General features: G+C 36.5%; 1 protein-coding gene across 2 annotated transcripts in view; it reads left to right on the forward strand.

Annotated features, from left to right (window-relative positions):
* The first annotated feature begins 917 nt into the window (after positions 1-917).
* Positions 918-23,872, forward strand: part of LOC107142769 (nonsense-mediated mRNA decay factor SMG5-like) — an 81,419-nt gene continuing 58,464 nt past the window's right edge. Inside the window, exons 1-2 of one of the 2 annotated variants that reach the window (XM_048802030.1) lie at positions 918-968; positions 7,635-7,705. Coding sequence is in view for 1 of the 2 variants with exons in the window: in XM_048802029.1 (XP_048657986.1) it covers positions 7,583-7,705 (123 nt within the window). In the remaining variant the exon portion in view is untranslated. Of the gene's footprint in view, positions 969-7,489; positions 7,706-23,872 lie in introns of those variants that run through there. The other variant, XM_048802029.1, reaches the window with a different exon arrangement.

The raw sequence follows: 23,872 nt of genomic DNA on the forward strand, positions 1-23,872 counted from the left end.
GCACCGGTAGGTGGGGCGCAGCGACACCGGCGCGAGGAGGGCCGAGCGCCACCGGAGCCGCCAGGGTCCTGCTTGTGGGTTCTCGAGCTGAAGGCCTGGTGGCTGTCACCAGGTCCCCAGCAGATTTCCCTGCAGGCTGTTTCCTGAAGCCGTTCGGGGAGGGGGTGGCGCGCTGCCGAAGCGCTGGGTTCCCAGCAGCGGAGGGGGGCCCAGCAGAGGCAGAGGGTCTGCGTTGCACCCGCACGCAGCTGCCGGCCTGGGGAGGTCTCGCTCGCGGTCGCCACCTTACCGAAGGAGTGCCTTGTCTCCTTGTGGAGATGAAAAAGCACTGAAAACCGCAGCGTGAACCCAAAGTGCTCTTTAGGGCAGTCTCTGCTTGGGAAAATTCCTCTCGCGATCACAGCTGGTCTGGAGGCAGCTAAGGAGACACGACCCAAAACTGGGGCCCTAGATTTGTGTGCTGCTACTGGCTCTATTCCAATTTCACCAACGACCTTGGGCACCGCGTTTGCACAAGGTGTCTTGTCTGAGTTAACCTGATTTCTGACTTGGCGTTAAATAGGGCCATTTATTTTCTGGAAATAATAGCAATTGTGTTAAAAATCAAAACCTAAAACAAAAAGCCTCCAAGGACTTATTTAATAAAAAGTGCAATATAGAGATATAATTTATATCGTCTTTAGGCAAGGTTAAAAAGACTTCCTCAGACTGGAGAAAAATAACTGGGTTCTGATTTGTTAGTCCCAATGCAAAAACTAAGCTTCAAATACACTATCTCCCTTCCCGGGTAGGTAGGCTATTGAAGACCCAAGGGAAGATTTTGGCTTCCCTTAGAATTGCTAGAGTTCCATGTAGCCCCATCAAGAATGCCCAACTCTACTAAATGTCTTTGTGATGAAACTGGTTGCATCTTCCTACCATAGTTAAGAGTCAAGAGCAGCCACCACAGCTGGTAAAGGCTCTGCCAGGTGAGTTTCTTGTTACTTGCTTATTTTTGGATTAATCTTTATTTTTGCCTCTAGAAGGAGTTTTCTGTATAGAGGGCTGCTTCTCCATAGTAGCACCCCTGTCCTTTTATCATTGCTTCCCCTCCCCCTCTTCCTCTTCATGTCACATTCACTAGAGTTGGGCATACACAATCAGCTTAAAATACAATGTAATTCTAGTCATATGTGAGAGAATTTTACAGTGCAAGTCTGTTAAATAAATAAACTGGAACCCAGTCTCATGTGTCTACTCAAGTGGGCACATGTTAAGTGCATCAAATAATTTATCTTGTTGCTTTAACTCCATTTCATCTGGTCATCCCTTATCCTACTTCTTTCTGATCATAAGGCTCAAACACTTAAGATTTCTTCTCTCTGGTAGGAAATCCCTTACCTCATTGAAAATACAGATTCATAACATAATGGAAACCTCATAACAAAAAATCTTGTTTTGTGTGCTAAATCTTGACTTTACTATCTTATGTGCCTCACCTTACCCCTGCCACTTCTACTCAAGGTCCAGCCATTGAATTTCCCTGTTTCTTGGCCTTTGAAGGATACAAGTCCCCACTATGGTTTTTGGTCAAACTGCTGTTTGCCCAGGATTTCCTTCACCAGCTTGGCTTAGGTTATTTTAGGATTGTCTCCTGGGAATATGGTTCCCGCTCTTCTTTCTATATTTCAGACTTCCAGGACTCTGTATCAGATATTGTTTCCATTGGATCCTTACTGGCTCCTTAAAGATAATTCTGCAAGTAAAAACAAAAAATGTGTGGAAATAAACGTGCACTAGACATGTGAAACTATTAGGTTAAAAATACCAGTCTCTGCCTTTGAAATAGTACAGTTTTCTTTATCACAGGTATTTCCACTTGTTTGGAAGGAAATATTATTAAATTTTTATTCTGAAACCTTAGGAGCACTGAGAGTGTCCTTGAAGATTTGGGGACAAAGTGGGAGGGGGGGAGTGAGTGTTGTAACTGGGGAAGAGGGAAGGTGGACAGGTGCTGATGTTGAGTTCCTGCTTCGGAAGGGTCAATCAGACTAGAAGATGGGAAGAAGAAAGGGGAAACTCCTGTTTGGAATGGTTTTCATCAGAGTGGGCACAGCGCTGATTGTGCAGTGGACCAGAGGAGAGTCTTACCAACAGGAGCTTTGTTTCTCCCTCCTTGTCAACATACTTTCTCTACAATGCATCATCTCTAAGAGGACCTTCAGAAATTAAGAATACAATAAATATCAGTGGGCAAATACCTAAGCACAATCCACTGGACTTAGACTTTTCTGGACATATTTCAAGAATACAGTGTGATTGTTTGATTAAATACAATTCATTAAATACAATAGTGTTTGATAAATGTATTAAGAAAGGTTATCTAGGGCTGTGGTTGTGGCTCAGCGGTACAGCACTCGCCTGGCACCTGCCAGGCCCTGGGTTCAATCCTTAGCACCACATAAAATCAATAAATACAATAAAAGTATTGTGTCCAACTACAAGTAAAAAATAAATATTAAAAAGAGAAGTCTTTACACAGGAGGTGATTTATATTGGAGAATGAGTAAGAGCTACAAAAGTGGAGGATGGAGGTGATTCCAGGTGGGGAGATGCTGAATGGGGGGGAGAGAGAAGAGAAGAGAAGAGAAGAGAGAGAGAGAGAGAGAAAGAGAGAGAGAGAGAGAGAGAGAGAGAGAGAGAGAGAGAGAGAGAGAGAGAGAATATAGTGTGATTGTAGAATTCATTTTAGAAAGAAGGTGTAAATCACGGGGCTTATATAACCTTTGAGATGAAGGACATTAAAAGGTTACCTAATACGGTCTTTTAGATATTGCACCAACCATAATCCCACAGTTCTTAGGTTCTTTTTTTCTCCTTTTAAGTTTCCAGCCCCTTCCCAAAATGCTGTTTCTAAGCCAGGACTCATTTTTTTGTTGGCCACCACCACCATCACATACAAACACACAAAATCCCTACTACTTGATTCTTTCTGGATTCTAGATTTGAATTAGACTGGAGAAAAAATCATCCTGAGTTCACTAGACCTGAGAAGAATGTTAAATAAACACCTCACAAGTTGGAGAGTTCAAATGGAGCCAGAGCTTCCTATTAGAAACGCCAACTTAGAAGAAAACAAACTCAGTTCAAATGATTGCAAATAAATTCTAGCCTTTCTTTCCTGGGACTAAAGTGTAATTTTCTTGTTCTAAGAATTTTAGACATTTAGTTCTTCATTGTTTTATCAAAATATGTAGAGCTAGAGCTGTATCTGCCTATAAGTTACTCATTCAACATCATTTATTCAGTACCATTTTCCAAACCTATTTTGTCTTTCCCTTCCCTCTCTTTCCTGATGACCTGTTTGCTAAAGTGTGATTAGATTGATATGTTACTTCTTCAAGATAACAGGATGGGAAGAAGCTCCCATTGCTGAATGTGTACTATATACTAGGCACTACTTCACATTGTCTAATTTTTTAATTATTACATTGTCTTAAGTAGTTATTCCTATGTACTTTACTGGTGAAGAAAAGGAGCATATGACTTGTTTACAGTCACAAAGTCAGTAAATTGTGCAATGGAAATTTGAAGCTAAATACTTATAATTATTTTGTACTACTAGTCACTGTGGAAGCTTTCTGGAAGCAATGCATTTATTTACTCAAAGATCTACTCAAATGGAAGAATAGTGAATGCTATTGCAGGATGGAAAGAGTAGAATTTGTCATGTGGGTCTTTTGTGCATTCAATGCAAACATTCAGTGGCTCTCTTTTTTTCTTACAGAAAGAGCTGGGCCTCGCGGCCCGGGTTCGATCCTCAGCACCACATACAAACAAAGGTGTTGTGTCCGCTGAAAACTAAAAAATAAATATTAAAAAAAAAATTAAAAAAAAAAAAAAAAAGAGCTGGACTAATCAAAATCATTGTGAAAACTGGGAAACTGTGTTAGAATGGTTAAACCACACATATGATGATTTTATTAACTGCAAAAGCATTTTGTAGAACGGTCATTCATCAGGGGTCTACATCATAGCTATAAAAAATTAAAATACTAGCTAGCCATCAACTTTTGTTAATAATAGACTTTTTTTAAAAAAAGTGAAATGAGGTTCATGGTGAATTTAAACATGTCATATATACCTACTCTGGGCTTATACAGTCCCATCTATAAAACAGAAATAATAAATATAATTCTCCAGGAGTTTGAAGTATCAGAGGAAACAATCGAAAACAAAATACTTTATGAATTGCAAATATGTGTGTGTGTTTTATTTGTATATATGTACACACACATATATATGTATTATGGATTATGACAGTAAAAAAGCTAAATAGTGAATTGAGTGGGAAAGAGATATTTTATAATTTAAGTTAGCACACACAGAGTCATGAAATTTTAACATAGATAAGAAATTTCTAAATCATTCAATTTCCCCCATTTTGTAAAGAAAAAAAAAAATGCCTAGGGATAGGAATTTCTGCAGTCACATCACATTCTTAAAAATACTGTTGAAATTCTAAAATAATAAAGTGGTGTCATGGGAATAGTAGTCAGTCAATATTTATTGAGTGGCCATTATATGCCAGGCAGTTTTAGATGCTAAGAATATAGTGATGAACTGATATCCTAATGAAGACAGTGAGATAAAAGAAGTGTGAATAAACAAGGTCCTTTCAGCCACTAAGTGTTTTAAAGCTGTTAAAATAGGAAATGTGGTAATGAGCTGCCAAGCTTAGCTTTTCAGGTATTACTCTGAAAGCAACACTCAAATTGAGGCCTCAATGAGTATCTGGAGGTGATTTCAATGGAAAGATGTGAAAATACTTTAGACATGTTTAGATACAGAGCTGACAGGATTTACTGGTGTTTTAAACGAACACTATTGGGAGAATCAAGGGTGATGCCTTTTTTTTTTTTTGTCTCAACATCTAAGTGAATGGGGTACATGTTTTTTAGATGGGTGGGATTGTGGTAGGTGGTGATAATTGGAATGGGGCTTGGAGAAAGGATTGGTTCTGTTTGGGTCACATGAAATTTCAAATAATAGTTGAGCATGCAAATGGAGTTGTTGAGTGGAAATCTGGAACTCAGGGGAAGTAGATGTCCAAACTAGAAATAAACATTTGAGAATTACATTTGAATTTGTAATTCTCTTATTGGTCATTGATACCTTTACCTGCTTATTTTAACAGCTGTATGTTATTACATCATATGACCATACCACGGTGTATTCTTTCAGAATGTAGATACTCATAGATAGGGCCACAATTTCATGCAAAGGAATAGATTAAATGCAGATTAATATCTAACAATTTTAAATCAATATTCTAGGGCTATCAAGGTAATTGTTAAGGGAAAAAATCAGCACAGTAGCAAGTTTCTAAGAGATGGATATAAAAAGATTAGAGGAGCCCCCCAGTTTGTTGATGGTGCATGTATCAGTGTAGGGTTGTGGTCAGGGTACTATATTGCATGTCAGCTATAGTTATAAATGTTGTTTGAAGGTATTGGTAGTATTAAAATACCAGTGTGTTTTTCACAGCATGCTTATAAATACATACTGTTAGAATTTGGATATGAGGTGTCCCCGCAAAAGTTCATAACTTAATGCAAGGATATTTAGAAGTGAAATGATTACACTAGGATAGCTGTAACTTAATCAGTCTGTCCTAGTTTTAATGGGCTAACTGGTGGTAGCATAGGCAGGTGGAGATGCATGGAGGAGGTGGGTCATGGGCAATACCAGGGAAAAGATTATCTTCCCCTCAGCTTCTTCACCTCTCTCTCTCTCTCTCTGCTTCTTGGCTGTCACAAGCCGAGCAGATTTCTTCTGCCATGCTCTTTTGCTCCTCACCTCAGACCCAGAGCAATGGAGTTGGCTGACCTTGTACTGTACCTCTGTAACTGTGAGCCAATAAACTTTTCCTTTTTCAAGTTGTTATTGTCAGGTATTTAGTTGTTATTGTCATTACAGTGGTGAGACAAGTAGTTGTGATAGAGCTTATATGGCTTACAGATCCTAAAATCTATTTCAACACATGTACATATATGTAAACATACATAGATGATATAGAAATAAATAGATAAATGGCAGCCCTGGAAAGGGGAATAGCTCTGACTTCTGTAACTTGTTGTAACTAATGTTAAACAAAGAGGGTGTCCTAGCTACTGGGCTCCAAACTCTGTCTGGTGATTTGATTTTTATTGTAAACATTTCTGTTGTAGACTGCATCACCAAACTTCTGCATTTTATGGAATTAAGGTTTTCAATTTATAAACTGGCACTGAACATTAGGGACCAGCAAACCAGAAACCAGTAAGCTAGGTTTCTACATTTTATTCAACCATTGTAACTCCTTAAAGGGATTAATAGTATATGTTGTTTACATTTATGTGTACTGTATTCACAATAGTTAAAAGCTAGAACAACCTGGATGCTCTTATGTGGGTGAGGGATTAAACAAGCTGGTTGATCCATGTAATGGAATAGTAGTCAGCAACAAGATGCAATGAAAAATTGGAGCATATGACCACTCTGATGAATCTTATTCTCAGTGGGGGAAAAAGCAAACATCCAAAGGTTATATATTGTATGATTTTACCAACATAGAATTGTTGAAATGATAAAGTAATTATAGACATGGAGAAAAGATTAGTAGTCTGGAGTTCGAGAAAGAGTAGGATGGGAAGTTGCTATGGCTGTGAAAGGATGACATGAGGGATACTTGTAAGGGGAATATTTTGTATCTTGACTGTATCCTGTTGATTTCCTGGTTGTGTTTTGCTGTAGTTTTACAAGATGTTACCACTGAGGGAAACTGGGTAACTGGATTTACAGGTGATCATGTTGTCAAGGGAATAAAATTTAAGTTGCTCACTTCCTAACCCTATGTTCATTAACACCCAAAGATAGCAATGCATTCAGTGCATTCATAGTGAGGTTCATGGACAAATGCCATTGGTTTTAGAGATATTTGGGGGCTTGCTGAAAATTTGGATTTCTGGTGTCTACTGTTCACCAAATACATAAAACTTTCAAATTAAATGCACTTCTCAGGTGATTTAAACAGACACCAAATTACTAGAATGACTGAGAAGTAGGGGAATTAATTTAGGAAATTAAAAGAGAGCAAGCATTGGACACTTTTTTTTCTTATTTGTAGTTGTATCATCTAGTATAGAGCCTGATCCATGGAAAGTAATGTTTATTATACATTTGTTACCTTGAATATTTGTTTAATTCTTCTAATGCTATTGTAAGTTCTTGCTTTGCATTATAACATAATTTTTCTCCAAAACATCTTGTAACAATACTCAAAGCATCCTCATAATCATTGATAACTCCTAATCATTTTTACCTCAGAGCAGTGGGTTTCCTCCACTTCCTGGGAAGCTGTCTTCTATACCTGAAGGTATCTGCGTTTGGGATTTGGCTCTCTGCTTTTTATCTTTGTCCAAAATTCCACATGATCATGTTTGAATTTATAAGCCCCAAGGATTTCGTTGAGCCCTGCTTACTTTAGATTTGTAATCTATAAAGCTAAGTAAGTTGCAGAGATCCAGTGGGGGGTAAAACTCATGAGGTTACTTTGAAAGTGATGAGATGCCTTGCAAATCTAAGTTACTGTTATCTCTTTCCTCTCCATCAAGGTCATCTCCACCAAGAACTTTTCCACCTGCCTCAATTCTTGGGAGCACCAATCACAGTTCATTTACTTGTGGTAAGCTTGCAGCAAGAGTATACTTTCAAAAAATATCTGTCAATGTGTGAGATTCCTAAGGGAAAGGATGGCAAATAAGTTGACTCAGCCTCCATTTTAACTTTGGTGTCCAAGGCCAATATCACAAAAGAATCACAATCCAAGTTCTTGTGTGCTCAAAGGTGCCCTCACCAGCTTTCTCAACACAGTGCCACAGGCAGACCCTTGATTGAATGGCATTGACCTTTCAACAGAACCTATTTGCCATCTCTAATTAAAATAAATCTATACAAATATGCATGCATTAGATTTGGGTTTGGTGCATATTTCTCAAAGATATATGTGTGAAGGATATATGGGTTCTGTATGTTTAATAGATGCATGTATTACGTGAGATGATATTGGGTATAAAATATGCTTGCTTGTGTGTGTGTGTGTGGGGGGGGTGTGCATGTGTAAGTGCATGGTAATGTGTAAAATAAAGAGGAAATCAAGGGGGTATTAAGTACTTATTTTTAGATAAGGTGACAGCATTAAATATTCACAATAAAATCTTCTGAAGAATTCTGAAATAATATGAACATTATGAAAGTCTCCCAACTGTCAGCAAGTATTTAAGTCAGGCTTTTACCTCCAAAGGCCAGAATCAGAGTTACTATTTTTTTTTTTTTTAAATGGGGAGACCAAGCTAGAACCTTATCTCTTTGGAACAGATTTAAAGTCTGAAATATTTGTATAACATTTATCTTTACAATAATGATATATAACTAAATGAAATCCTAATTTAGTTCTCTTGTGGTACAAATATCAGCAGACTTTTGAATAATTACTCAAATGTATACCTTAGAGTCTTCCTCAAGTATTGCATATGATAAATAAATTTTCTCCTTTGGAAAAAAATTGGTCTGCTTATAGACCATCCTCCAATATGCTAGATAGTGCTAGATGCTAAATATACAAAATTCTGGATTTTTCCAAAGAATATATCAAGTGCTTCTCCTATATGTTCCTGTAGCATTTTTAATGTCCACTATCAAAATATGTATCATATTTTACTATAATTCCTGGATGTCCCCACTGAAGTACAGACTTCTGTAGGATAGGATTGAGTCATTATTTGTGCCTTTATTGGTTAAAGTAGGGATTGGCAAACTTCTGTAAAAGGTGAGATAGTAAACATTTTAGGATCCGCAAGCCATATAGGCTTTATCACAACTACTTGCCTCACAAAAGTTGTAGTGTGAAAGCAGCCACAAACAATAACAAACAATGAGAAAGTGAATGTGACTGTGTTCCAATAAAACTTTATTTACAAAAGCAGACAACAGGTTAAAATTTTCCTACTATGATTTTCCATTCGATAAGTGCTCAATAGATTTTTATTATTAATAGTAATATGTTAGTTTTGTTGAGTGAATAAATGAAAGCTTTATGGAATGTGGTATTTGCTTTTGTGGATCCTACATTCTAGTAGAAATTAAAACAATTACACTTTAGTATGAAAATTGTGTGATGGACCATGTACAGCATATTCTGGGAACCCCAAGGACAGGTATCTTAATCAAAACAGGGAGGGTATTTGAAAAGGTTTCCTGGAAGAAGTAGATTCTAAGTCCTATTTTGAAAAAGGATTAGGAATTAATATGTTTACAATGGGAGGTAGAAAGGGTATTCTAGGCAGCAGGTAGATCACTAAGTACAAAAGCAGAAAGGCAGGTACAGAACTTCATGACACATTTGCATATAGTTTGGTGTGAGACTTTTAACTATGGCATATAGTTTTGCCATTTATTTCCATAATCTGTGTTCTAATACTCCTGTCTATTTTCCTTTGAGACCAATGCAATTATTATCATTTTTTCTCTTAATAGTCCCTGGTCTTTTAACTTAGTAGATAAACATGCACAAGTGTCTCCTGAATTTAAAATGACTATTTCCATTTCTGCCATCATCATCACCACCACCCCCTCTACCAAGACCACTACCACCTTCACCTTGACTAACACCACCACCCCATCATCAGCTGTACCACCAGCTCCACTGCCACTAGCTTCTCTATCACCAATTCTGCTACCTCCACCTCCTTTACACCTTCATCACCACCACCCTTACCACTCAAGGGCCACAACCTTTGCATTACCATTACCATCCCCTCTGCAGCTTCCTCCAACACCTCCATTGTTGATCCATGAGACCTTCCTTTTGTTTTCAATTCCTCTAAAGCAGTCATTATATCTCCCTGTTTTATAGGAAACTTCTTGAAAGAATGATATGCCCTTGTTTTTGCTCAGCCAACTACAATCTGGTTGCTATTCTCATCACTTAATTAAAATTACTTGCAATAAAGTCACTACTTGCCATGATCACCACCTTGCTACATTCACTGGGCACTTTTCCTTTTAACTTACTTGACATTTCTGTGTCTTTTGATTCTGTTTTCTACTTCCTCTTTAAAATATTCTCCTTCTTTGGGTTTTGTAGTATTAAAAACTTCTGGTTACCTCCTCATTTTCTATCCTCCCTTTTTTCAGTCTTCTCAAAGGGCCAACTACGATCTGGGTTTTCCTTAAGGGTTGGAGTTTTCCTTGGTTGTTTGCTGATCTCACAATCTTTAGGACACTATGGTGTAAACTTTTATAGTGAATTCCTATATCTAGTGAGTGAGAGCAAAGCACTTTGCTGAGAATGGGTTAGAAGACTTGGGAAAGAGGTGAAAGTTGGCAAAACTGCTGAGGGAAATGGGAAAGAATGCTGAATAAGACCTGGTGGACATGGAGGCTGACTGAGGTCTGGCCCTCAGATTTGTCACATCTTGAAGCTACCCAGTTGTAGAGTTTTTCCAGCATCCTAAGAGTATGGATAAAAATTGAATAGGTAGAGACATGACTAGAAAAGGGATAAAATCTGTAAACACTTTTTTTTTTTTTACAGTCTTCCCCAGGACTCTTCCATAACTGACATTATACTATCAAATAGTTAGAAGGCATAGCAATTAAAAACTTTACCCATAACTTTTTTATAGTTGGATTAATATCTCTTTCTAGTTTGATGTGGTAACTATTTATTTTGCTTATCTTTTGTTTTCATATATTTGTGAAGTTTAAATTTCTTATTTAAATTAAAATAGTATAAAGTTAGATTTGTCTAGAGCCCTTAATCTGGTAGAGTTTCTTGAGGTGTTTGATCAACAACAATGCCTGGAACAGGCAAAATAAAATTTATGTAACTATTTGGAGCTGTATCCACTCCCCTATCCTCCTTTAAATTTCTAAGACTAAAGGTTAAAACCAGTTCATTTTTAACCAGATTGTTATTTCCATGGATGGACAAGTGCATGGCTGAATTCATATGTTATTTGGTATTCTAGTTCATCTTCCATTTTCTGTTGCAGAGCCTTGGATGTATTACTTGAAATTATTTAGTCAGAGAAAATTATATTTTGGATAAACTACAAACATTTTAATATGGTCTTTCATTAGAGATTCCCCTATCTATACTGTGGCCTTAATTTTGCATTATTTCTGACTGCACAACATATGCCCCAGCTATGCTGAATTACTTCCAAATCTTTAAACACGCCCTCCTTCCCTTCCCGTCTTGTTTTTGTACCTGCTATTCATTTGCAGTGGAACACATTCTCCCCTGACTCACTCTTGTGAATTCTTTAAGGCTTCACCTCCCTTCACTCTAAAGTTAAGACTTAATGCATTATATTGTAATAATTCTACCTTTGTTGGCTCTATTGGACAATATGATCAGTGGGGTCTCTGTTTTCATCCTGGTATACCTAGCACCTGGCACAGGGCTTGAAAGTTGAAGGCATTCCATATTGTTATTTGGTTGAATAAATGACAGGATGAATGAATGAATGAGTTAAATTAGTATGTGTGTTGCACTGTTCTTTTTACATGTTATTCTGATTTTTTTTTTCAGGCACGTCTCATAGTTTCTTAAATATAAACTTCTGTTTTAGTAATATTTAGTATAAATATGGGTTCACATTGGTTTTGTGTCTTTGTGGTTGGCTAACATTATTCACCAGAGATCTTAGGCTATTCTTGTTCCCATAAGCTTCACCTTCTCCATTTTCATGCATTTGCTTGCTTCCATCTACAGGCCTAGACTGGTTCCTGCTGCAGCAGGAAGTGTTTAAGAAGCTTCCTGCCAGGGTCTGAAGATTGCCTTGGAAGCAAGTGCTCCCTTTTCCTGGTTCCTGGCATCTGTTCTTCTGCTCATCTTATTTGTAGATCACCTGGTTCCTGCTGACTTGCCTGAGCTTTTGGCCCTCTGCCTTGCCTTCCAGCTTTGGAAGCCACCAGTTCATCTCTGCCTTCTTATCTCTCACTCACCTGCTGTGTGCTCTGACCTTTCATGCAATCATTAAATTTTCCTTTTCTTCTTGGTTTCTGACTGACTGCAACATCGTGACCTTTGACTCATTTGTGTGTTTGAATTCTGGATTAAGCAATATGGTTGCTGTTTTGTCATCTCATCTGGATCCCTCCCTCTGAATTTGCCTTAGTTTTCCTGGTCTTATATGTATGCATTATCAAATTAATTTACAGGTGTGGCTCTGACATATTTCTTTTGAACCAGGGTACTATGCATCTCTCCTTATATTATGACTTTGGAAACTGAGGTCCAGAGGTTTCTAAACTCCATTGTTATTTATAGATATACAAGCAAAAGATACTGTATAAATCTAGAAGCAGTGTTTAATCTATCACATACTAAACAGATTCTAAATCTTTGCAAATGTTGGATGAGTTAAATAAATAGTTACCAAATTGAACAAGAAGGATATACTGATCCAACTACAAAATAGTTAAAGTGTTCTTTAATTGCCTTACCTTTTAAATCTTGGTTGTGCATCAAAATTATCTTAGAACCTAAAGTGCAATGCAGGTGCTTGGCCAATGCAGGTGCTTAGGCTCTTCCACAGAACTTCTGAACTCCTGAATCATAATCTTGAAGTAGTGTCGCGACCCCTCGCCGGCAAGGGAAACACGACACAGGATTCTTCTTTCAACAGTTTATTCAGGCCTTGAGTCATGTATCATCTTCTAGCGCCCCCCACGCCCAAGCACAGCTTAATAAAGCCCCCCACATCCCAATCCCAAGCTGCCACGTGGATCTCTCTCATAGGGTGGTAAGGGATTGCGCGCCAACTCTCCATAAAAGGAGTTGTTTATCACAGGCCACAGTGGAAGCCGGCGCCATCTTCTAATGGCGGCCACGGTCTATAAGAATGGCTTACCACAAAGTAGGTTCTTGACATGTTTATTTTCAACAGTTTTAAAATTCATTTCAATGGAAATCATGGGTTGAGTTGAACACTTCTGTACTAACGATTACTTTAAATATTCTACCTTTGATATGACAATGAGTATCTCAAATGCTAGAGGATTAATCAAAGCCAATATTTATTCATTACTACCTGTATGCATGATGCTAAGTCCTTGCATCTAGTTCCTCATTTAATTAACCTTCAAGTCAACACCAGCTACATATTATCCACATAGAGGTTGATTAAATTTAAAGTTGAAAGAGGTTAAGGTACTAAATAAAGGTTACACAGATAATCGCAGGGTAGAAATATAAATCAAAGTCTTTTTTTTTTGCTTAAACATAATGCTTTATAACACAGCAATAGCTCAATAATCATATCACTATAAGCAGTATATTGTACCTCTATCATTTTACTATTAGTTAGTATGTGCAAAACAAATCTGATTATCTTATTACCCTGCTTGAGGATTCCTACAGTTTCTTTATTGCCAACAAGATAGTTAATTTTCCTTGTCATGGTATAAAATATCCCTTATAACTCATCTTCCAACTTCCTCTTCAGATCTGTCTCCCTCAGTGTTTCCTCCACAGTCATGCAGAATTTCCCACCATTATTGTAAAAGCACCAAACTGAAACAATGAAATGCCCTTGGGTGGGATTTGAGGGTCATTTGAGGAACACAAGTTCTTTCTTTATCTGAATGCAATAGAAAAAAGTCATAAAAGTGAAGATCAACCAGTCGCAGTGGTGCATGCTTGTAATCCCAGGCACTTGGGAGGATCATAAGTCCCAGGCCAGCCTGGGAAACTTATTGAGACCCTGTCTCAAAAAAAAAAAAAAAAAGAGAAAGAAAGAAAGAAAGAAAGAAAAGAAAAATATTTTTCTCTACCATCAGCTCAGGTTGGTTTTGGAAATCTTTCTAATTTCTATTAATCAGCACATCATTCCCTCTCTACCCAAAGTCTTCAGTTCATACCTCCTTTTGATATATTTATTCTACACATAAATACAAATATGCCTTTATATCTCTTTAACTTCCAATGATTGAGATTTTCTGAGTCAGGAAACCTGTCTCATCTATTCCTGTTACCCACAAAGTTAAGCATGGGGCCTTAAATGTTGTATTTACTCCTCACAAGCCTTAAAATTGCTCCTCCAAGGTTTGACAGCTCTTAGCTGCCTTGTCCCTATAGAGACAGACCATAGTTATTCAGATGCTGTGTCTCAAACTAGCACAGGGCCTGGTACACAGTGCTTGGAACATCACACAATAAAGTTTGAGTGAATGAATTAGTTTTAGCAGATGATATCATATGATGATGTTTACAACTACCATTTGTTTCAGAGTGTTGGACTAAACTCACAGCGAAGGATATATATTTTAAGAGTGGAGAAAACATGGTAAAATCAATGAAATGTCACCACAGAACAGATAGAAACACTGAAATATCAAATGAAAACTACTAAATTGTGAGTCTAAGATTCCACAGATTATACAGGACTAATCTTGTAATATATTGATATGCTTTTGATTTTTTCTTTTTTTATTAGTTGCTCAAAACATTACAATAATCTTGACATATCATATATCATACATTTGATTCAAATGGGGTATGAATTCTTATTTTTCCCACGTGTACAGATTTCAGGATCATATTAGTTATACAGTCACGTTTATACATACTGCCATACTAGTGTCTGTTGTATTCTGCTGTTCTTATTATAAAATGCTATATAAGTGATATAAATGGCCATATATATATATATATATATATATATATATATATATTGACATTAATGTCTAAGAGATTGATACATTTGCAAAGTTCACATTCTATTAAATGGAAGCACCAAATTTTTCTTGGAAATACTTATACCATCTTATATTCACAGTCAAGCTTTATAGTTTTTCTCATAATTATTTCAGACCAATATTTTGTTTGAAAAGTTGAAATATTTTAGTTTCAAGAAATAAATTTAAACTAGTACATAGTCTCTTTCATGTGGTATTACATGAAATAATCAAATTAAAAGCAAGTACTGGGATGGAATTCATAGCTTTGAAATATTCCTGTGCCTGTGACACAATTTCATTTTTCTTGTCCTTGAAATAGTTGAGGAAATATAGCAGGTTGTCATGCCTTATTTTACATCTACCCCCTTTGAAATGGATGGAACCACATTTCTTTTCTTTTCTCTCACGAATGTCATTATGTTTTCCTTTATATAACAATAAATGTTTTAACACACATTAGAATTCTTATTTTCTTGAAGTTAAAAAGTGGAAGAGAACACCAATAATATTCATAGTGATGTACAATGCTTGGTAAGTGGGAGACACCACATGAATGTTGCTAGTGCAGCTATACTAGATTAGTCTTACATTTTCAGTTCTCTAAGCTCCTAGAGATTAATAACCATGTCCTTTTAACCTTCAGTTGTTTGCATCCCCTAGTAGTCTTCTGTGTGGATGAAATATACTAAATTTTGGAGAATGAGTGCAGTAATGAATAAAATTGAATGGGACATGTGGAAAACAGCTTTTAACTTTTAAAATGTCATAATAATAAAGGATTCTTAGTTTTTCTTTTATGTATAGCTTAAAAACTGTTTTTGAAGTATGACTACATTCAGCAAAGTTCAAAGTCTAGTAAATGAATAAACTCATGGAATTAACACCAAAATGAAAAACAACTTTAAAAAACAACATACCAGAAATCCCTTTTATGCTGCCTTCTAGTCACTGTTTTCTACAAATTTGACCACTATCTTGACTTTTAATACCATAGACTTGTTCTGTCTGTTTTGAATTTCATATGATAGAATCATACAGAAAGTACTGTTTTGTATCTCATTTCTTTTACTAGATGTTAAGTATGTGAGATCCACACATGCTTTAGGAAGCAGCTAATGTTCATTCTCACAGCTGTAGAATATCCCTTTGTATAAATATACTACAAATTATCTTTCCCTTCTACCAAGCAGGAATGTTTGACTTGTTTCTGGTTTGGGGCCATGATGTATCATCAATGTACATTTTTCAGCACATCTTTTGTATGTGTACCTAGAAGTGAGATTGCCCATAGAGCATAGATATACATAAAGTTTTACTCAACACTACCAAATAGTCTTCCAAAGCATTTACACCTTGTTACCTTTAGATCAGTTGCATCTGAGGATTCAGCAGCTCTTCATTCTAGACAACACTTGGTTTCATTTTAGCCATTCTAGTGGGTATATGGTAATCTTTCATGACATTTTAATTTGCATTCATATGATGACTATTAAAAAAAAGCTAAGACCTTTCTTTACTTGCTATCTAAATATCTACTTTTATGGACTACCTATTCCACATTTTGCACTTTATTTTTTTTGGCGGGGAGTGGGTATTCTTTGTATTTGTAGAAGTCCTTCATGTATTCTGGATACAGGTTGTCAGATATAGGTTTCGCAAATATTGTTTGTGTGAAGAGTTTTAACCTTCAGTCCATTCAGGGTGAAATCACTCATGCATCAAGCTGGTGTACAATAGAATCTTGAGTAGATTTTCTAAGACACCAGTGTTAAAGCATCATTCCTAACTAATTAAATTGGAATCTCTAAGGCCAGAGACTGGCTCTATGTAATGTTAGTCATTGTATCCCCAGTGCCTAGTAAGTAGCTTTCTTAATATTGAAGTAGGTATTTAAAAATTTAATCTTTATTTCAAGTTTCACTCTTTCATCAAACTAGTTGCAATATAATTTGAATGAACCTTTACATGATGAAACAGTTAATAAAAGCTGATATATAGGAAAAGTAAAAATGCATCTTCACATGTTTATTTTATATTCATAATTATAATAAAGTTTCTTATGGAATGCCTAATTCCATCCTCTTAAACAATGAAAAAGTCTATTTTTAAGTCTTATTCTTTAAGAAATGATGTCATGATTTAAAACATTTTAAAGGTAGATTAAGAAACTTTGTTTTGGTGAAAGAGATTTATGGTACAAAATTTGTTCAAGTATGTTGCTCTGGAGGGACAAATGGTAAGAAATTAAAAGGTTGCAAGTTGGTGAAACAAAATTAAGAAGAAATGGGGGAAAGGACTTTCCAACAGTTTGAAAACTCTTTTTAGAAGGCTATAAGGCACCCATTATTAAGGGTAATCAAAGTGAGTCTGAATTTCCATCTGGATGGAGATTGCCATTGTGGGTCAGATTATATGACTCTAAAAGTGTTTCACAGCTTTAAATTCTACACTATATTTTCTTCCTTTTTAAATTGAGCACTTATTATTTTTTTAATTAGTGCATTAAAACCATATGTAATAGTGAAATTCATTGTCACATATTCATGCATGCACATGATTTAACAATATAATTTGATCATTTTGGATCCCAATGTCTTTTGTAATGTAAAGCACATGACATAATGCAGATAAAACTCTTCCCCTGGAAGTGAACTCCTCCTAACCTTACTCCTCTTGATAAACTTGTCTTGGATGGCAGGGCAAAATTCCACCTTCGAGTTTGAAAGTCACCCTTTGGGGGAGTATTGGCATAAAGACTTTCCTGTTGTTGGTTTAGCAGAGAAGCTCTTATTTGTCTTTCCTTTTTCTTTTTGATTTTTTTTTTTTTGCTCTATATTTTTAGGAACCCCTACTTCCCTCAGCTAAATTCAAGATGTTCTGTGAAATGGAAACGCAGCTGAGTGGAAAGAAAGATTGACAGTGAGAGTACCCGTCTGCCATTTAGGAAGGATAATTTGTTCAACATTAAATATAAAAAGCTCTGCCTGATGGTTGCATTATAACCAGTGGGGTGTCTTGTCAACCAGAGTGCTGGGAAACAGGTTTATACAACTCACTCCTTTTAGTGATTATTGCCTTTAAGTGAGAGCATCTAAGCATGTTAAATGAGACTTAGTTCATAATTGTCAGATATTAGTATAATGGGTTCAGCTAAAAGGATTTTAGACATTTGGGCCAATTTGGCCCTCTGTTCTAGAAAGAGCACAAGGCATAGAATGAACTTGCTCCTCGAAATTGGAGAGAGGACAATGCAAATGTCTGGATGGCTGACTTTGGTTATTAACATTCCTGACACATTCGCCAACTCAGGCCTCACTTACTTGAGTGTGTGGGACATGGGGCAGGCCTATCACCGACAAAAATAACAGGGACTTACTGACTCCAGGGCATGTGAATCCAGAGCTTAATTGTCGGACTGAAAGTCCACAAGAAAGAATATTTTCACTTGATTTCTTAGTGCACATTTCCAGGTATTGTAAGAGATTTGTGATGTAGTTTTTAGTCTTATGCTAGAAAGTGAGCTGTACCTCAATTCTCACATGGCTTGAACCATTCAGCCTGTTGCGTTAGTACCTGAGATTGTAGAAGTTTCAATATGAAACATGACATTTTCAATTTATTTTTTTTCTTGAAGTCTCTAGTATATAGTGTGTATAACAACAGGGAAATTACAACAATTCTGGTCAAATTAGGGTAACAATTTTTACCCCTTGGTAGGATTGGTATTTTATGCAGTTAAGGATCATTTAAAGAACTCTTTTAATTTTGCCTCAAGAACATTTTGAGGAGTCCAGAGTACGTTAATCAGCTTTCTATGCCTGTAACAAAGTACCTGAGATAATCAATTTAAAAAAATAACAAGGTTTATTTTGGCTCACAGTTTTGTAAGTTTCAGTTCATGGTCAATTTGCCCTGTTGTGTTTGGGCCTATGGCAGAGCAGCGCATCATGGCAGGGGATCATAATGGAGGAAGCTGCTCATTTCCTTATAGCTGGAGGGAAGCAGGGAGTGGGGAAGGGGCAGGTTCCCACAATCCCCCTTGAGGGTGTGCACCCAATCACCTAAGACCTTCCACTAGACATAGGTTTACACCACCTCTTGACAGTGCTAAGATTCAAATGGTAGCACAGGGGAAAACTATTATTTTGATAAACAGGCATCTAAGACAAGTGATCTTGAAGCATGTTAGGCCTAACCTGAGAGATATTTGGATGGCTGCAGAACCTTCACTGGTGAATATTAATTTTAAAATTCCTCTCAGTTGAAATTGTGTCTGGAATCCCTGAGTCTATGATACATTTATTTTTTTAAGACTCAGTTTTTATTTTATTTTAAAGTTCTCTAAAAGAGCAAATGAAACTTTTAAAATTGATAATTGCTTTTTTCCTTGTTCTTTAAAAAGTGTGTACTTTATACAAATTTTCACATTTTTCTATTTAATACCATATGTTTGTACACCTATGATACATTTTTATTCTTCTCATGATTAATCACATTTTCTCATATTTTAAAAAGTCACTGATTTGTTTACATAGGTAAAACATGAATACTTTCTTTTAGAAATATTTCAAAAGACTATATTCAGGATCTAGGAGTTAATAAGTCTCCCTTTATTCCTTCCTCTAATTCCATTCTAGCTGAACCCATTCTAAAAGTAGCCATTATTAATCGTGTACACTTTTCTAAACTTTTAAATGCATTTACATTCATATATATGAATATATACAAATATATAGTTTAGTAAATATTAAAGAAATCGAAGAGTATTGTTTCTTGTTTTTTGTGTGTATATGGATTTTTTTTTGCTTCTTGCTTTTTAAATTAAAAATATAAATTAACTATATTTTAAACCAGAAATCATTAGGTTTAGAAAGTATCTCTGTTCTCTATTTGTAAACCCAGATTTGGAGAAGTTTCCCAAAGACTTCCCTTTGGGACATGTGGCCCTGATGTGTACTTTTTGGTTTCATAAGCATTGCCTTTCCCATTGTCTCATAGCTCCACTGCATCAAGAGGAAAGAGATTCTACTGAGTACAATTTAGAAAGACTTGTTTGTGACTTCAGATTAAAGTATACATATGATTTTTTACCTAACAGTGTGAGAAATTGGAAACACTAATGAAGATTTTAATTAAGAACTAAACACTCTGTATAGATAGGCTGCTAAGGCAGCCAGGGAATATTTCTCATAGCCTCAAGAGATGAAAATAGGATAATTACTAAGACAAATGCATCCATCTGACCTATTATCCCTTATTTCTACCAAATTCTAGCAGCTTCCTTAACCTTCCTTTGTGACCGCTTGACAATGGAGCAGAAGGCAATGGCTTTTTCCTGCAAAGTTGAGCTTGATTGCTTACAATCTCCCACCCCCAGGGGTTCACATCCCCCCTTGATTAGGAGAAATGGCCCCCTGCTCATCTTGTCAAGACTCCCATGCTGCACAGTGAATAGGGGAGAAATCTCATTTTGGAGACAAGCATTTTCTGTGAACTCTATTAAGCAACAAAGAAGCCAGCCTTTCATGGGGTCACATTTCCAGGATATAATCACCAACTTCTTGGGTGCAATATAAGGCCCCTGCCGGAGTCCACTCTTTCCATGTTCATCAATGTGATTATTTCACGATAACAGCTTTCTCGAGGGAGTTGGAGATGCTTTCTGCACATTTTAATGAGCCTGTCATCTGCTTCAATTTTTTTTCCTTAGTCTTTATTTCTTTCTGATTCCTTTCTTTCATGTTGTGAGCCACATTTATTTGGAAAGCATAGGGAACCCAGCGATTTTAAATGTCATCCAGCATAGATGAAAATCCACTGCTAGCAATATTTCATTTTTGATTTAGTAGGGTTGAAAAAAATATTCTATATCTCTTTTCTGAGGGAAAAATGCATAAATAATACCTTTATTTTTCATGAAGGCTTGGAACATGCATCAAGTGCAGTTAAAATAAAAGCTCATCACAACAAATATCCCTGTGTAATCAATGATTTCAGAGTCCTGCCAATGACTCAGCAAATGAAGAGTTTATAATTCCAGCCTTACTAGACTTTGTTAAAAGGAACTAGATGATCTGCTTATAAACACAGTTGCAATGCTAACATTTTTATTTTTAGGCATCACTTTAACAGCAAATGCTGAATTCAGAATTTCAAAAAAATTATTTTAATTTTTATTAATAAAAAAAAAGAATAAATAAAGGGATGACCAGAATATTTGATTCGCACACATTTCATTTTTATACCAAATTTACACTTAATTTTCAACATGTTTTCTCACACTAGAGTTTGATTTTATAACTAAATTTACCCTGGGATTTAATATCAAGGAATAATAGAATAGGATTTGATTCCATAAATAAATTTATCTTTGGATTTATTATATAAAGATTATAATTAGTGTACATTTTAATGAATTTCAAATATCCATTAACAATTTTTTATTCTAATTTTTTCAGGTGGCTTTTGTTAAGGAATAATGTCTGTGACTAACACTCCCTGTAGCTTCACCTATTTAAATTAATCTGGTTCTTTATCCTTTGTAAACATATGTATGATCTGCTTCAATCAGATTTTCTGAAAACAAAGGCAAGTATTCCCCATTTTTCTCAGGGGGTTTACAAATGATATGCATTGAACTAATCCAATTGGACTAATATGATTATTTTTTTGTGTGCATGCAAAGTGGCATAGATGCCTCAATAATACATGAGAAGAGCAGTGACTCTGCTCCTGCCAGCTTTTTCCCATATGGATCTGGGGAGAAAGTGTCCCTGGGCTAAGAACCCATATGGCCACTAAGACTTTTTCTTATGAATGGTGCTCATTCCTTTTCTAGAACCAAGGATGCAATTTGCCATCACAGACAAAAATGATGTTTTGGCTCACCTGCACTCACATCTCTTTTCCCAGTAGTGATGAGTGACTTATAAGCATAGACTGAGATTCCCAACTAGTCACCAGTGTGAGGAAGCCAAAGCCTGGGTATCTGGACCAGCTAACCAAGGGAAGGACATACCCTTTTTTGGGGGGAAGGGTACCAGGGATTGAACTCAGGGGCACTCGACCACTGAGCCACATCCCCAGCCCTATTTTGTGTTTTATTTAGAGACAGGGTCTCACTGAGTTGCTTAGCACTTTGCCCATTGCTGAGGCTGGTTTTGAATTCGGGATCCTTTTGCCTCAGCCTCCCCAGCCACTGGGATTACAGGTGTGGGCCACAGCACCCAGCAGGACATACTCTCTTTATCCCCAGCCCTATTTTGTGTTTTATTTAGAGACAGGGTCTCACTGAGTTGCTTAGCACTTTGCCCATTGCTGAGGCTGGTTTTGAATTCAGGATCCTTTTGCCTCAGCCTCCCCAGCCACTGGGATTACAGGTGTGGGCCACAGCACCCAGCAGGACATACTCTCTTTATCTAAGCCAGGATATGAGTCCCTGAGGGACACTCAGATATTGGTGTCTTCTGCCATACCTTTACAAACTGATGTTTCCAAAGCTTTTCCTTGGGTCTTTTCTCTTTTTATGCTACATACTCCTTGGCAATTTCACCAAATTCATGGTTTTCATCATCTCCTTATTATTTTAAAAAATGTCTCACCATCCCAGTTACTCTACCAACTTCAAAACAACTATTCAACACCTTATTAAGTATTCTCATTCAGATATATCTTTGGTTCCTCAAATCCATCAAGTCCCAGGGTGAACTAAATTTCTTCATTGTGAAGCATATCTCATTTTGTGTTCCTATTAGAGGGAGTGACACCACGCAATTGCCAAAAAATGATGTCATAATGAATTGTTTCCTCTTGTCACATCCCATATTCTAGGTCACTAAAGTCTATAAATTTTGTCTCCTACGTGCAATTCAGTTTCCTCCTCTGTTTTTCATGATCACTTCTCCTACACTAGTTTAAGTAGTGAATTGCTTTATTGTTTTGTGGAGAAGGGAAGTGAATGAATTGGGGAAAAAAGTGTTTTTGATAGATAATGTATGCACTATCTTTTTTAGGCTGGGTTAAACACTGAATATATTAACATACTTCTTTTTCTTCTTTTTACATAGCTTTTATGAATATAATTTTCAAAAATTGTAAATGAGTTCAACTTTAAAGACAAATGAAATAGCACGTGATAATGCTATGTTCTTTGCATCAATTTTGTGTTTTTCATGCACACTTTGGCCAAGTATAAATATTAGTTTTTAAAGTTTGTTTATGTTTTAGTGCATTGTAATTATACATAATAGTGGGGTTCATTTTCACATATGCATAAATGTATATAATGTATACATTTTCTCCATTTCAATCCCTAATAATACCTCCTCTTCTCCTCTCCTGCCTCCTCCTGATCCCCTGTCTCCACTCTGTTCGCCTTCTTTCAATTTACTTATTTTTTAATTGGTACATTATAGTTATATATAAAATAGGAACGTATTGTGATATATTCACATAAGTACATACATAATTTGATCAACTTCATTATCTGGTCCTTGACTTTTTCTGTTTTTGGAAAGCTATGTATTACTGCTTCAATCTCATTTCTTGATATTGATATTTGTCTTTTTATGTTTTTCTATATCCTCTTCACTTACTTTGGGCAGGTCATATGTATGTAGAAATTTGTCAATATCATCTAGATTTTGCACTTTATTGGAATATAAGTTTTCAAAATAGTCCCTAATGAGTTTTTCTGTGCATACTGAATAGATGCACTCCCAGGGTGGAGCTGATGTGGTCTAAATGTGAAGTTCAGGTGGCTGGTATTTAATTCTGACAGACCTTTTGAACTTTATGGTTGAGGTGTCCAGTTCTAGAGAGAATAGCTTCACCAGCCCTATTACCTGGTAGATGTTGATCTCTGCTGGGTGCCTGGACTGTGCTCTTGGGTCTATATAGACCTCTACACTCTTCTGGCACACTCTACTGCTCACAAATGTGGTCTTTCCAGGAACAGACTCAGAACACAAATAAATGTGTCTGCCAGTCCAGTTTCTGGGTCCTCTCCAGCTAATCCTGCAAGTTTGCAAATCCAAAGGGAAAGCAAGCAGCACTCTGCTCTGTATCCCTGCCCCTCTGTGCCCATCTCAATTGCACCCTGCCA

This window comes from Marmota marmota, unplaced genomic scaffold (genome assembly GCF_001458135.2).
Source record: "Marmota marmota marmota unplaced genomic scaffold, marMar, whole genome shotgun sequence".
Lineage (NCBI taxonomy): Eukaryota > Metazoa > Chordata > Mammalia > Rodentia > Sciuridae > Marmota > Marmota marmota.